At 40.2% G+C, this 14,389-nt stretch overlaps 1 protein-coding gene across 2 annotated transcripts in view; it reads right to left on the bottom strand.

The window, feature by feature from the left end:
- ROBO2 (roundabout guidance receptor 2) overlaps positions 1-14,389 on the bottom strand; it is a 1,574,290-nt gene that overhangs the window by 1,544,817 nt on the left and 15,084 nt on the right. For both annotated transcript variants that reach the window (XM_043509447.1, XM_043509509.1), the window contains exon 2: positions 2,598-2,714. In XM_043509447.1, the coding sequence (XP_043365382.1) occupies positions 2,598-2,700 (103 nt within the window). In that variant the 5' untranslated portion in view covers positions 2,701-2,714. The remainder of the gene's footprint in view (positions 1-2,597; positions 2,715-14,389) is intronic.

The raw sequence follows: 14,389 nt of genomic DNA, 5'->3' as shown, positions 1-14,389 counted from the left end.
GTGAAAACATTAGGGGATTGCAGGATGTATTACTGTAACTCAAATCAGTTACAAAATTTCCATTCAGACACAATATTTGAATCATCCATAAAATTCTGTTGGATATTTACTCTAAAGATTATTGCCCCTAGGTTTTAGTGTCTCTCTACATTGCCAGTGAATTAAAAACAAACTTCTCAGTCACTTTAAATTTCATGTAGCCATTGGTAGCAGTGGCAAGTTCCTAAATTAAAGTCGTATGGTAAACCTCAGTCATCACAGAGCTCATCAATTCTGCCAAAACTGAAATATAATCAACTTGATTATATGATACATATTTGACCCTACATATGGTTATCCATGAACCATGTAACAATCTTGTAAATCTTAAGATTTGCAACAGAATTTGTGAAAATAATGGATTAATGTATTTGACTACATTATTTTATGTCATTTACAAAACATATGGCCTTTTTCTGTCAAGGAAGACAGAAGAGTTATAGGAGACTAAGTAATGTTTTATACATTGTCAAACAAATAGCCATGGTATTAAAAATACATGTTTACACATTAATTTTTTGTACTTCTTCATTCATAAATAGTATCAAAATGTTCACCACACAGGTGTTAAGTCATTGAATAGGATAAAAATATTTTACCATACTTGTTGCACGTCATTATTGCATACAATACATAATCAGTATAATTTTCAAAATAGATGCATTTTCCCAGCCACACGTTGCAACCAAAGTGAAAGTAACAGTGCATTCATTAAAGCTTTGTTTTCACAAGTTTACTTCAAATAGCTAAAAAAATAAAATCATCTCTGTATAGAAACAGTTTGCATCAGTCAAAAAACTTCAGTATATGAAATCACACCAAGAGATCTGCTGTAGCTGTTCATATTAGACCTGATCCAAAACCTATTAAAATAAGTGGTAGATTTCCACTTACTACTATGGATTTTGGATTAGGCCCTTGGGCCCCAATCTTTAAAACAGTTCCACAGGTGCTAAACTTCTTTGCACAGTTATGTAAGTATCTGCAGGATCAGGGCAATATTTGGGAAAATGCAACACAAGTTTTATTTATACTCAGATTCCAAATCTAGATTTTCAAACTCACCACTGGTATCAAACAATATATTAAATACAATGACCATTTCAACAGCCAAAAACAAATCTAACCCCACCCCCAAACCACTACCCCACAATTATCAGAGAAGACATTACAGGTACACATTTTAGTCAACAGCATTATTTACTGTTGTTATTAATCACAATAGGACACAGAAAACCTTTTGTTGAAAAACTACACTTTTTTTTTCCTGTTAGCTGAGTAAATTGAGGACATGATAATCTTGCAGCTCCTCTGTAATACTAATTTGCCAAAGTAAGCTTAGCATATCTCACAAAAGGAATTTCTATTCACTTTTCCCCTTCACTTCAATGCCTCATAAATCATCACTTACTCCCAGGGTGTAAAAATATTCACGGTTTCACACACAAAAATTACAAGCTTTTCTCTCCCTTCCTTTTTTCAGTTATCTGTTATTCTTTCTTATCTCAAAGTCATCAACAGGGATTATCCTTCAAGGCAGAAATGGAGAAACTTTCAAGAAAATAAACAAGCCAAACACAAATGCAAAATGGCAGAATTATCTGAAAGTGAGATTACATTTCATATTGCTTACAGTATCATTGACAAAAACAATTAAGCCACAGTAAACTTAACATATTTGACTTCATATTCAGGTTTCATACTGAAAATGCAACATGTGTTTTTTAATCTGTAAAGAATTTGAGTACTTTTCACCTTTCTTCAAACAGTTTACATCACATTCAGTAACTTCAGAGCTGAAACCATCTGAAGTGTTTCCCAGAATCATACATGACTTAAAGACTTAAAATGTGAGCAAAATATTTGAAAAATTGTAAACCAGCCATTTTCATAAAAAAATGTTGAACAGTTAACAACTTGACTGATCAAAATTTTCTCATCAAAATTATTTTTCTTTTTTTTCCTGAGTAAACAGAAGTTATCACTAAAAGTGCATGTTTTCCATGGAATATTTTATTTTTTTGTCAAAAAAAAAAATAGCCAAACACAAAATTATTTGCTTTGGCTATGCTGCTGTGGTGTGTAGGAGAGGACTTGTAATTTAGTTGCCTCACATCCCCATTCTCCAGTATGGGCCAAGCTCCCCAGCCATATTTTGTCTCCAATTATGCACCATGACCATGCAACTCCCATGATATACCACCTGCCCTCACCAAGAGGCGAGTCCGTGGTATACTATGGAATATTCAGGCTAATCAGAGAGATAGCCTGAGCTATAGAGGAAAATGGAAGCTTGAGGCACCGTGGACAGCTTTTCCAATTCAAAAAGTGTTTGAATTTTGATTTTTCACCAAAAAGTCAAGGTTTTCCATAGAAACTCCTCCTTACCCACCCACCCACCCCCATTTTCCAATCAGCTCTAGTTAATAATAGTCAAAATACGCACAGTACGAAACAATGACAAACTTCTCAAGTAATCTGATGTCCTGCCCCCACTTCCACATTGTTTCAGTCATCAATAAACAGTTGATTATCAGAAAGAAAATATCAGAACTTACCTTGCCCTTGTCCACTGGCCTGGTGACTCCATACCATCAGAATTACCGTTAATATCCAACATGTCCACCCAATTACTCTGATGCTCTCTTGTCCTCCAGCCATTGCATTACTAGACACTATGAAAAGAGATATTATATCTGTGTAATTACAGCTCTTTGCCCTCCATTCCCCCCTGTATTTCCAATAACCTTTTCAGGTACAAGTCTAGCTAGGATTAATATATCAACCAGCGTTCATAAATATTAATCTGTAACAAAAAAATCTCTCTTCAGGACTTTCATAAAACTATGCTTATGACCTTGTACAAAATGGAACCAAGTGGCCAGACAAATATTTTTCTTTGGCTCACACAGAGTTTAAGAGCCTTGAATGGCAACCTCTACCTCACTGAGCCTTTCTGCCCTCTCCCAAGACAGTGCTTGAGAAAAGCCCCTGACCCATCTTCCCCAGCCAGACTTCCCTCTTCCCTCTACACCTCACAAGCATAACATTCTTGTTACCATAATCAAACAGACATTAGCTGGATTTTCACTTACAATTTTTAGAATTGTTACAAAATAACTGAATATTAATTATTACAAAATAATTCCATGTTTTGTACAAATACACTCAGTAATGTGACAAAAAGGGTAACACCATCACACAAAGTTTTGTGGTAAGATTTAGCTGTAACGTGCTACAGAGTGCATAGGGCACTTGCCTAAATTTGGCAGCAATTTCTTCACATTTCCCCTCTCCCATGACTGTATTCTTGTGTTCTCCCCTAATTGCAAAACACACACAAAAACAACAAAGTTTACATCTGTCTTTCCAAATTGTGAATTTTAGCTCAAACTTAATCTCTGAACCTCATTTTCATTTTATACCTGTGCAAGAGCTACTCAGGCAAACAAATCTGAGACCAATTCATTCTTCCTGTAACTCACTGATAGATATATTAGAAATGAATTATTTGTCCCCACCACTACATCTAAAAACCAATAGAAATTTTTAAACTGCAATGGTAATTCTGTTCTGTAAAAGACAGAGTAGTCACAGTTCCGGAGACTATTAGGGCAGTATAAATATCTGAACAACCAGTAGCCAATAAACAATAAAGCTAGTCTGAGGTGCCTGGATGTGGATTTGGGTTTTTTAATTCTTTTTTTCCCAAAATAGATTTGACATAGCTCTACAAACTTAAAAAAAAAAAAAAAAAAACCTTTACACATACAATGTGCATTAATTGTATGCATTCGTAATACATAAAGGACTGTGTGATAGCTGACTTGAGGATTCATAGTCTTAGAAATTACTGTACAATACAGTACGATTATGATTTTTACTCAAAATAAATGAGATTTTGCTATATGGTTGTTACTGAACAATGATGCGAGACTGGGAGATGTCCACTGCAGGCTCCTCAGTGGCAACAAAGATGGTGATCCATACCCAGGTGGGTGTTAAATGGATGATTGACTAGTAAGGGAATTATAAACAAAATATTTACAATTCAAAAAGAGGCAGTTGCACAAGCACTGCACAATGAGGATTGCTCAACTCTGTGACTCAGCAAGGCTTGCCAGGACATGCCTGGGCCAGTACTTTCTCAGTTCATGTTCAAGGGAATCTAAAATAAGGAAAAGTGGCATCATGAGACTGCGTCCCTCCTCCCCCACCTACTCTAAAGGCAACAAGAATGCTAGGAAGACAAAGACTTTGAACTGAGGAGATTGGTCCCAGGCTGAAAGAAAATTCAGCCTGTTTATTAAGAACTGCCTGCAACGTGCAATGCAGTGAGAAAAGCCGTTTGATTAAAATCTTGCTTAGTCTGAAAGTTTAGGGTTTAGAATGCATTTACTTTTTATTTTCTTAGATAACTATCTCTGACCTTCATGCCTACCACTTATCATCACCTAAAATCTATGCTTCTGTAGTTAATAAATTTTAATGTTTTATCCTTACCAGTGAGATGGGGAATCTGCTCAGATTACAAAGGCTGGTGCATTTTCGCTATTCTTTGATGAAGTGGCAGACTAATGAGCTAGTATTGCTCAGGAGGAGGTCTTCAGCAGTATAAGGCAGTCCATTTCTGGGGTGCAAGATGGGGGTATTTCCCTGTGTATGGTTCAAGAGCATTCATGCAATTTAGCTGGATGTGTCCCTGAATGTTGACTGAGTGATAACCGCACCTGGAGGGGTTTGCTGCTTGTCACTAGCAAAGCATTGTGAGGAACAGGCCAGGCTGGAGAGTTAAGGGGGCACAGCAGTCCCAGGTTGTATCCCATTACAGATATGAACCAAGATTTCAGCTGACATCTACAGCGAGGATTGGGTACCCAGTAAGCCCACAGTGCTACCAACCAATATAGACTGATCTTCTGGAACACATACACGTGATTAAATGGTAACTCAGTATCAGTGATCCAACCACTTGGCCCAGAATCAGATATGCTTCTTCTTGAAAAAGATGTAGCTCTTTCAAGGTTAACATTTGATGCTCTGAAGTTAGTTATGGTGATCAGATATCCCAGGATGGAGAGAGAACCCCATTTTGATTAGTTTTTATTAACTCATAAGTTTTGTCATCTTGCCACGTTATCCTATGTGATCCTAAGAGCTGCTCAATGCCCATTGGCAAAGGTTTCACTGTCATTAACAGCAACTTCTATCATACCTAACAAACTCACTATATCTAACACATTGCTGTCATGGGATTTTTCTATAAAGAATGTCATATAAACTATAAGATGAACATTTCTATCATACTGGTCATCATAATCATTGTGTGATTATGTACAGGAAACAATTAAGAAGTTGTAGGTTTATGTACCGAAAAATATGCTCAAACCAGGATGGTTTTGTCCCAGACAAAGGAACATCGATTTGCCTGTCTGCCTAGGTCAGGGGTCGGCAACCTTTCAGAATTGGTGTGCCAAGTTTTCATTTATTCACTCTAATTTCAGGGTTCGCGTGCCGGTAATACATTTTAATGTTTTTAGAAGGTCTCTCTCTGAGCCTATATTATAACTAAACTATTGCATGTAAAATAAAAAAGGTTTTTAAAATGTTTAAGAAGCTTCATTTAAAAATTAAATTAAAATGCAAATCTTATCAGTTTAATGCAGTGGTTCTTAACCTGGGGTGCACAACTCCCTGGGGATGCGAGATGCCCTTTCTGGGGGTACGAGACATGCGAGATTTTTTTAGAAGGTAAATCATCGAAAACAAATTAAGCACAGGCACACAAGTACAACTACTTTGTTTCATCAAACCTATGTGTTTATTAACTTTATACATTTTTAATGATTACTGTAATATACAAAGTTTTTAAGCTAAGTGTAGTGTAATTTTTTACAAGGGCTGCAGAGTACTGGGCCCTGGCCAGGAGCAGAGCCCTGAGCTGGCTGCTGGTACCCCACGTTGGCAGGAGGGCAGAGCAGGGCCAGAGGCCTCGACCCCAGATGGTAGGAGGCCGGGCGGCTGGAAACCCAGACCAGCAGCGAGGTAAGTGGGGCCGGCAACCGGTATCCCAGGCCGGCAGCAGGCTGAGCGGGGACGAAGGCCGGGACCCCGGCTGGCAGTGGGCTGTGCTGGGTGGTGGATGGAACCCCAGACCGGCAGTGGCTCACCTGCTGCCAGTTTGGGGTTCTACCAGCTCTTGCCAGTGGGGACCCAGCCGCTAGCCCGCTCAGCCACTGCCGGCTTGGGGTTCCATTCACTCAGGCCGTCAGCGGGCTGAGCAGGGCCGGTGGCAGAGACCCCAGCTGGCAAGGGGCCAGCAGCTAGAACTCCAGACCATCAGCTGGCTGAGCGGGGCCGGCAGACAAAACCCAGACCGTCAGCGGGCTGAGCAGCTCAGCACGCTGATGGTCTGGGGTTCCGTCCGCTGGCTCCTGCCAGCCAGGGTCCTGGGTGGCGGCCCCTCTCAGCCCACTGCCAGCCTGGGGTTCTGTTCACCCACGCAGGCAGCGATCTGAGCGGGGCTGGGACCCTGGCTGGCAACAGTGTGCCAGTAAAAATTGGCTCGTGAGCCACCTTTGGCACGCTTGCCGCAGGTTGTTGACCCCTGGTCTTGAATGTAAACACAGCAAAGTAGGCTAAAGACAAAGGAAATTACGTTTGCATATGAAGTTAACAAGCAAGGAGGAAGGAAAAGCAAATTAACAAGAGAATGAGAAAAGGAGACATGGAGCCAGCACTCTGAAGAACAAACAGCAAGAATACTTTTCAAAGGTTTTCTGGACTATTTATTTGCAATCATTTTCTGCTTCTATTATCTTTGCTTAGTATCACCTAAATCTCTGTTCTTTTTTAATAAACTTATTCATGGTTTTACTATAAGTTCACCTAAGTGCAATATATTAAAGTGTGAATCCTCAGCTGGTCTAGCAGGCTGGTGTGACTACTGGCTCTTTGGAGACAGGGTCCTTGGTGATTTTTGTGAGTGTCTAGTGACAGAGGCTGGGTACTGTAGGGCAGTGGTGGGCAACCTGCAGCCCATCAGGGTAAACTGGGCCATCAGGGGCATGAGACATTTCGCTGATGTTGACCATCTGCAGGCATGGTCCCCCACAGCTCCCAGTGGCCGCGGTTCACCATTCCTGGCCAATGGGAGCTGCAGGAAGCGGTGGCCAGCATGTCCCATTGGCCAGAAGCAGCGAACTGCAGCCAATGGGAGCTGTGGGGGGCCATGCCTGTGGACAGTCAATGTCAGAAAAATGTCTTGTAGCCTGCAATCAGATTACCCTGATGTGTCCCACATGCACTGCAGGTTTCCCACCACTGTTATAGGGGAATGCTTTTATGCTGGCAGAACTTTTGAGATTGTTTGGAGGGCTAAGAGCCTGTAGTGTCTGGGCGCTGACACATACTTTAGCTCCAGCAAGTTACCCCAGAGAGGGGGACAACAGTCCTGAATTCCCTGAGAAATTGTCACATGTCCTCAAGTAGCACTGCTGGTCTGTAAGCAAAATAGCACTCTCTCTGGTTATCACCTGGCAGCTGCTTCCTACACCTTAATGCATTAGCTGCACTGCTGAGGGATAAAAAGCACATGGAAATGCTGCAAATGTTGAGGGGAAAAAGGAATTTGTGGAAAGAACAAACTACTGAAATCATTGTCCAAAGACAAAGCTCTCTAAATACCCAAGGTACTTTTTATTACTACAAATTCACAGAAGTAGTGTTCTGTTAAAAAAATTGGCAAAGAACTGGTTTTAGAGATAGAAGAGTAGATTCATTTTTATTAGTGCAGTGTAAGCAAACACATGGTGTTTAATTAGTTATTTACATACTTTGGGATTTTAATGAATAGAAGTAAAGAAATTTTCAATTTTCCTTTATCTACAGAAAGCTTGCATTTCATAAATGCTGAATTTTCATGTTATCTGCATCCATGCCAGTTTTACTATAAATATCAAAAACCCAAAATCATTAAAATTACTTCTACAAACTGCATAGGAATCAATGTCTACATTTTATTAAATATGATAAATGTTTTTTAAAAAACATATGTTTCACATGTGGACATTAATGAGGTGGTGTAGGCAGATTGGAAGTGTGTGAAGTATTAGTTTGTAGGAGAAAGAAAATAAGAGGGAAGCTCACAGGTCCACATCTCTGTAATACACAATAGAAAAAAGAATCAAACAAGTCAAAGCCTGATACAGATTTTGACATGTGATCTGACCTGCACTTTCTTCCTGCTGTGTTCAACCAGTGAAGATGCAGTTTAGGCTAGGGGCAGGTATAAAAGCATCAGGGATCTGTGGGATAACAGAGCAGCATGCAAAGAGGGCTGGTCTACATTGCAAGTTACTGCATGGCAAGCCAGGATGCGACTCTACAGCACACAAGCTTGCCTCACAATAATGTTCTATGAGAACACTGCTACAGTACAGTGAAAGTCCTGGGGTGAGACTTGGCATACTGTCCTTTCATATAGACTATTCCTCCATGCTGCACTCTGGACCCAATGCCCAGTAATGGTAACATGTCTTACTGATTTGCTGTGCTATCATGAATACTGGGCTTCATTCTAGTTCCAAATGCCTACTATTTTTTCATTCATATCCATGTGTCATTTTTTTTTAAACAGAGTCACCAACATGACTTTAAATAATGTGCATCACTTTCTGGTTACATCATTTTCTATTCTTCTCATTCATAATGTGTTTGAACTGTATCGTCAGAATTTAAAATAGCACTCCTCTTATTGACATCAAATTATAAAAACAAAAACAAAGTTTGTGGAATTGAGAGACAGGTCAGAAGGGAAACTTGGATGGGTTGGGGGGGTGGGGAGGAGTTTCTCAAGTTTGCCGCACTTCCTTCAAAAGATTCTTGCAAGGCAAAGGCAGCAAACTAAAGCCAAGGGTTAAATTCAAAATAGGGCTTCCCTTGGCCTCAATCTCTTTTTAAAAGGAAATAGATTTATCTATTGTGCCTGAATTATGTAAGAGGGCTGGGTAGTTTATGGATCACTAGTATATTTGTAGCTATGTAAAGATAATATGAGTAATCAAATGTCAAGCATCAAGGATCATAAAATACCATTACATATATTCACACATTCCAACAATAAACTCTTCAAGTATCGTGTAATGGATTTGGAGGCGTAGGGAAAAAAGGACATGGCAACTAACAGTAGTAGATGTGTCTAAAGTCAGCAGATATGACCGAATACTGACACTGAGCAGATCTATTATATAAAAGGGTACCATTTTTCAGAGCTTAAAAAAAGTGTTACCACCATCAAGTTACTGAAATTGTATTTATGATCATAATCAATGGAGAATCTGACTCCAAGCCCAAAAAAGTTTACTTCTTTTTAATCCTGAACCATGCTTTTCACAATACATGCAGAAAGTTTTTTACTTTAGTCAAACATGTTTATAATTACATACAATTGCACTGATAGAGTAGACAATGAAGCCTATTTACTGTGCTATTACTCTATGTATTACCTGTCTACTGGTTGATTATTCCCCATACATTACTTCTGTCTGATTAACAATTACAGAAATTTAGCACAGCCAGCAGTCCAGAGCAACTATGTTAATTTAACAAAAATAGTGACTTTTTAGTGAGTGCAACAGGTCAGTCTGTTTAAGAAATATTCTATTCTTCCATTTTAGTTAGCTGATGAAGAAGAGCTCTCAAGAGACAGCATTGCAGAGAACTGGGTTTCTTGAAATCCTTTTTTGATTAAGAAATCACTAAATATTAAGACTAACACTTTGGGAGCATACCATTTTATTTTTTTAAGGTTTCTCTGCGTTTGGGAGAAGTTCTTTTACATATTGGGGTTGGAAAGAAGAACTGCAATACAAGTATAAGAGATATTTAACTGCCTGTGTTTCCCTGAATCTCTATTTTGTCTTCCCTGAAGCAGAAAGGAAACTTTCTTTAAAAAATTCCCAAAGTAAAAGGTAAACTGAATAAATGAGCAATCAAATATGATTGTGAGTATGACATTAGTACAACTTCAGCTGGGAAGAAAGGCTAATATGTTTTCCACTAAACGAAAAATGCCTAATTTTGTTTGTTTCACTTTTTTCTAATTTACAAAATTAGCCACATCATACCTAAGAAAAATATACCACTTCCTTTTCTGTAGATTGGCTGATCAAGAACTGTACATATACACATGTAAGAAAACTGAATCTTTCAGACACTTCCTGCTAGTCAGACACAGTTTGTTCAGCTGTAGATAATTTAAGTCACAGGTGCAACCAGTCAAAGATTGCAACAAAATTTGGGATTCACCTCAGGCAGGAGCTCTGCTGAAGTAGCTATGTTAGATAACATCTTTTGATTCTTTTCTTCATATTGATAACCTGAAACCTGCTGTAATTGACACAACTCATTAAAGTTTATGGGAGCTGAACTACCTATGTGAGACTGAATTTGGCCCCTGCAGTCTGGAGTTACTTTGATTAGTGGGCAATCGTAACCAACATTTATATACTCTTTCTGCTGCTAATATGTTTTTGTTTTAAAATACATTTTGCTTTCATTTGTTCTGAGCCATCACTTTACAGATTTACCCTAGGCACGTGGCCAATAAATGAGATATGTGATTATGCTGCATATTTATGTGTCTTTTATACTTTATTGTAGATTCTTTTAAATTCCCCATTCTATTTTTCTCTATATTGATAGGGAGAGCTAAGAGTGATTTCATATCATAATTGCCTTCTCATGAAAGCACAAAAGAAATGGGCCCAAAGGGGCTTAGACACCTAAATTCCTACAAGGATGCCACTGAACCCTCTAGGTGCTTAAACCCATTAGTCAACTACATTTCTGCTCTAAAAGTTGCCCAGGCACCTCTGGTTTGCTTCTGGAAATAGGTATATGAGGCAGCAGTTTACATCTCATGCCTCAGCCCCAGCACAATCCTCAAACCAGATGGAGACAAGCATTCCCCTGCCTATTTTGCTTATGGGGCCTGATCCCGTAGGCATGCTCTGAGCATATCTAACCACACAAAATACTCAAGAGCTGGCCTCCCTTGTCTTTAGCCTGATGTTTCACAAATTCACCAAAGATACAAAAGACCCTGGTTCAATGCCCCCCTCTACCCATAGGGGTTCTCCTACTTCTCTGGTAAGTTCCCTAACCGCTGGACTACGTGATACTCTAATAGGAAGCAGAGTAGCAGCCGTGCTAGTCTGTATCCGCAAAAAGAAAAGGAGTACTTGAGGCATCTTAGAGACTAACAAATTTATTTGAGCAATTTTCCACTGAATGCATCCGATGAAATGAGCTGTAGCTCACGAAAGCTTATGCTCCAAATAAATTTTGGAGTCTCTAAGGTGCCACAAGTACTCCTTTTCTTTCTAATAGGAAGCTCTTTCCAACACTCTTGTTGAAGCCATTCCATTTTGTATTCAATAGTTAAATATTAATTGGGCAGTAAAAGGGTGAGTGACTCTACAGTCCAGGGTTTAGGGCACTTACCTGAGCGGTGGAGGAACCCCATTCAAATCCATTCTTCCTATCAGGCAGAGGATAGAATTAAACTGGGATCTGCAACATCATGGGTGAATTCCCTCATCCCTGGGCTAAAAGGTTATAAGAGTGGAGACACTTTTACCCACCCACCCCCAGCTGTTGTGTGGTGTTATACAGCTGACTAAGCCATTCTTATAAGGAACGGCATAGGCATATAAGCCATGCGACTATAGTGGATGGGTTCCCAACTGTGGATCACAAACAAAGATAGGCAACCGCCTCCAGCTCTGACCTTGATGCTAAACTATGAGAGGGGGTAGAGCTCAGATACAGTCATTCATAGGCATCTCCCACTGTCTAGCTTAGGCAGCTCCCCACCTAGCATACTTGCTTTTGGTAGATCCCATTCTAAGGAATCTCTCAACATTTATTATATAGGGAGCATAGACACCTCAGTCAGGCTTTATGGATTCCAGTGATTTTCTAGGCACCTACAAATTAGGCACTACAAAATCTAAGTCCTTTCGTGGATCCAGGCCACAAGTCCTACGTTACAATCTAATGCACTACTAATATTCACAAACAAGGATAATACCCTTCCCTGTCTCACTGGGGTGCAGAGGGAAGTTTGGACAGGCCAGCCTGGGGTAGCCAACACCTGGAGGAGGGGGAGGAGAACACATGCACAGACATGCTAGAACCAAGCCCCTCCTTCTGCTTCAAACTGCATGTGGGAGTGGGCCTGCAGGAGGGGCTTCTATTCCTCCCATTGGCAAGCCAGGGAGGGATTAGGGGAATTGATTCATTTTTACCCATCTTTTAGTTTAAAGCCTTCCAAGGAAGCTGGGGCCATGCGGAGATTGCTGTCCTGCCCTCCTTCCCTATATTTGAGGTAGAACTGGAAGAGACCTTGAGAGGTCATCTAGTTCAGTGTTTCTCAGCCTTTTGATACCAGCGACCAGCTTGCTGACTTCCTAAACTGTGTCAGGGAGATCTCAGGGAGTGGTGCCCATCCATGATCTGGTTGTTGAGAAACTCTGATCTAGTTCATGGTACATAGAGCTGCATTTCCAGGATCCTGTGGGTCTGACCAATCACTTGTTCTCAGTATCAGGAAAGATTTTTTCCTCCATTGGGCCATATTAGCAGGGTCAGAAGAGATTTTTGCTTTCCTTGCAGCATTGTGGAAGCCATCTTAGATTAAAAGGAGTGAGACCTGGAATTCCAATTTTAGGAGGTAATGTACAAAGGTTTAGTTCATGGTAACTTATGATCTGTGTCCAGTACAGATAAAGGCTAAAAGGACCAGCTCCTAGACATGGCAGGGAGAACTTTGGCCTGTAAGGAAAAGAGGAGAGCTGAAGTCTTCACAGAGCAAAGTCCCCCTTGGTATCCTTTATCCCCTTCACGGTGGGGTAGGGCAAGAGGATTCAGAAGTGAACCAAGTTCTAAGGATTAGGCTGAAGAAGATCTACTCTGAGTTATTGATTATATAGTAGGAGCTCTGTAACCCCATACTAGACCCAATTAAATACAATATACCCTCTCTATAATGCCCTTCATTATCATCAACTTTTTGCTATAATGAACCCAGTCCATGGATCCTAACTACAGTACAGTACTGTTAAAAAAAAAAAATCACACATGCACAATTTTTATCCAGCATCACAGGTTGAGCCCTCAGGCAGAAACTGAGGAGTGGGCCCCCACCCCACCTCCTGCCACCTGGGATCAAGCCAAAGCCACAGCCCCACCAGCGTGAGGGGCTGATGGCCCAGAGCCCCAGCCCCACCAGTACCGGGAGCTGACAACTCTGCCATCTGAGGCTGAAGTTACAGAGATCTCACACACACACACACACACACACACACACACAAAAATCACAGAATCTGTGACTACCATGACCTACACCTAGCTTTATTTTTATTATAAATAATTAATTAAAAGCCTTTATCCAAGGCAACTTAATTAACTTACTCAGGAAGTTTGTTGTTTTTTATTGTCCTTTTGCTATAACAAACCCCTGGCTCTAACCAACAAAAGGCTTGGATCCCAAGAGGTTTGTTAAAGCGAGGCTGTATGTACCTGGTATGTGAGAGAAGGAAAGTGGATAAAAACAGGGAGGAGGGCTAAGTTAATAAAGTCATAGCTTGTGTCTGGCTTACATTTGCCTGTGAATCCTGATTAACAGGTGGTTGAAAAAGAAAATTCAAATGATATTTATAATAAGCAAGATATAACTAAATATAAACAGATAATCTTTGTGGATAGATAGCTACCTGGTCACTCCAAGAACCTGAACAACATCTCTAGACCTTCCTGTAGGACCCCAAACACTGTTCCTGGACTGCTATCCCTATTAAAATCTGAGGTCACATCCTCTGGTGCAGATTGCTGTACCAGGTAGTGCTATTAATTCTCATGACTAGAAATTGCAAATCACACAAGCAAAATCCCATCTGTGTTTGGTGATAGATTGTGTATTCTGCACTGTGGGAGTTACTTGTATCCTGGTTCAGAAAACAAAGCCATCTCCCTCCCGAGTAGCCTCTTTTAAGCCCTTCATATTTGAAATTTGCATCTATGCATAGTACAGGAAAAGCATATTATTGAACCACAATAGAAGCAGGGTAATTCTACCATAGAAAGTTAAATTTAAACACACTAAACTGGTGAGAAAACGTTTAAGTCACAGGTTCAGAACAGATTTTGCCTTGTACCCTTTGTCCTTTAAAACTCCGAGCAATCTGTTCTGTTGTCAGGAAGTGGCAGCCACCAAAATTTGCCATCCAAGTGGATCCTCCTCTAAAACGGTATTCACAAACAGGATTTCCTGTCACATATCAGGGCT

The sequence above is a fragment of the Dermochelys coriacea genome, chromosome 1 (genome assembly GCF_009764565.3).
Source record: "Dermochelys coriacea isolate rDerCor1 chromosome 1, rDerCor1.pri.v4, whole genome shotgun sequence".
Classification (NCBI taxonomy): domain Eukaryota; kingdom Metazoa; phylum Chordata; order Testudines; family Dermochelyidae; genus Dermochelys; species Dermochelys coriacea.
Note: the sequence above shows the minus strand (reverse complement) of the source record. Positions and strands in the feature narration are given on the sequence as shown.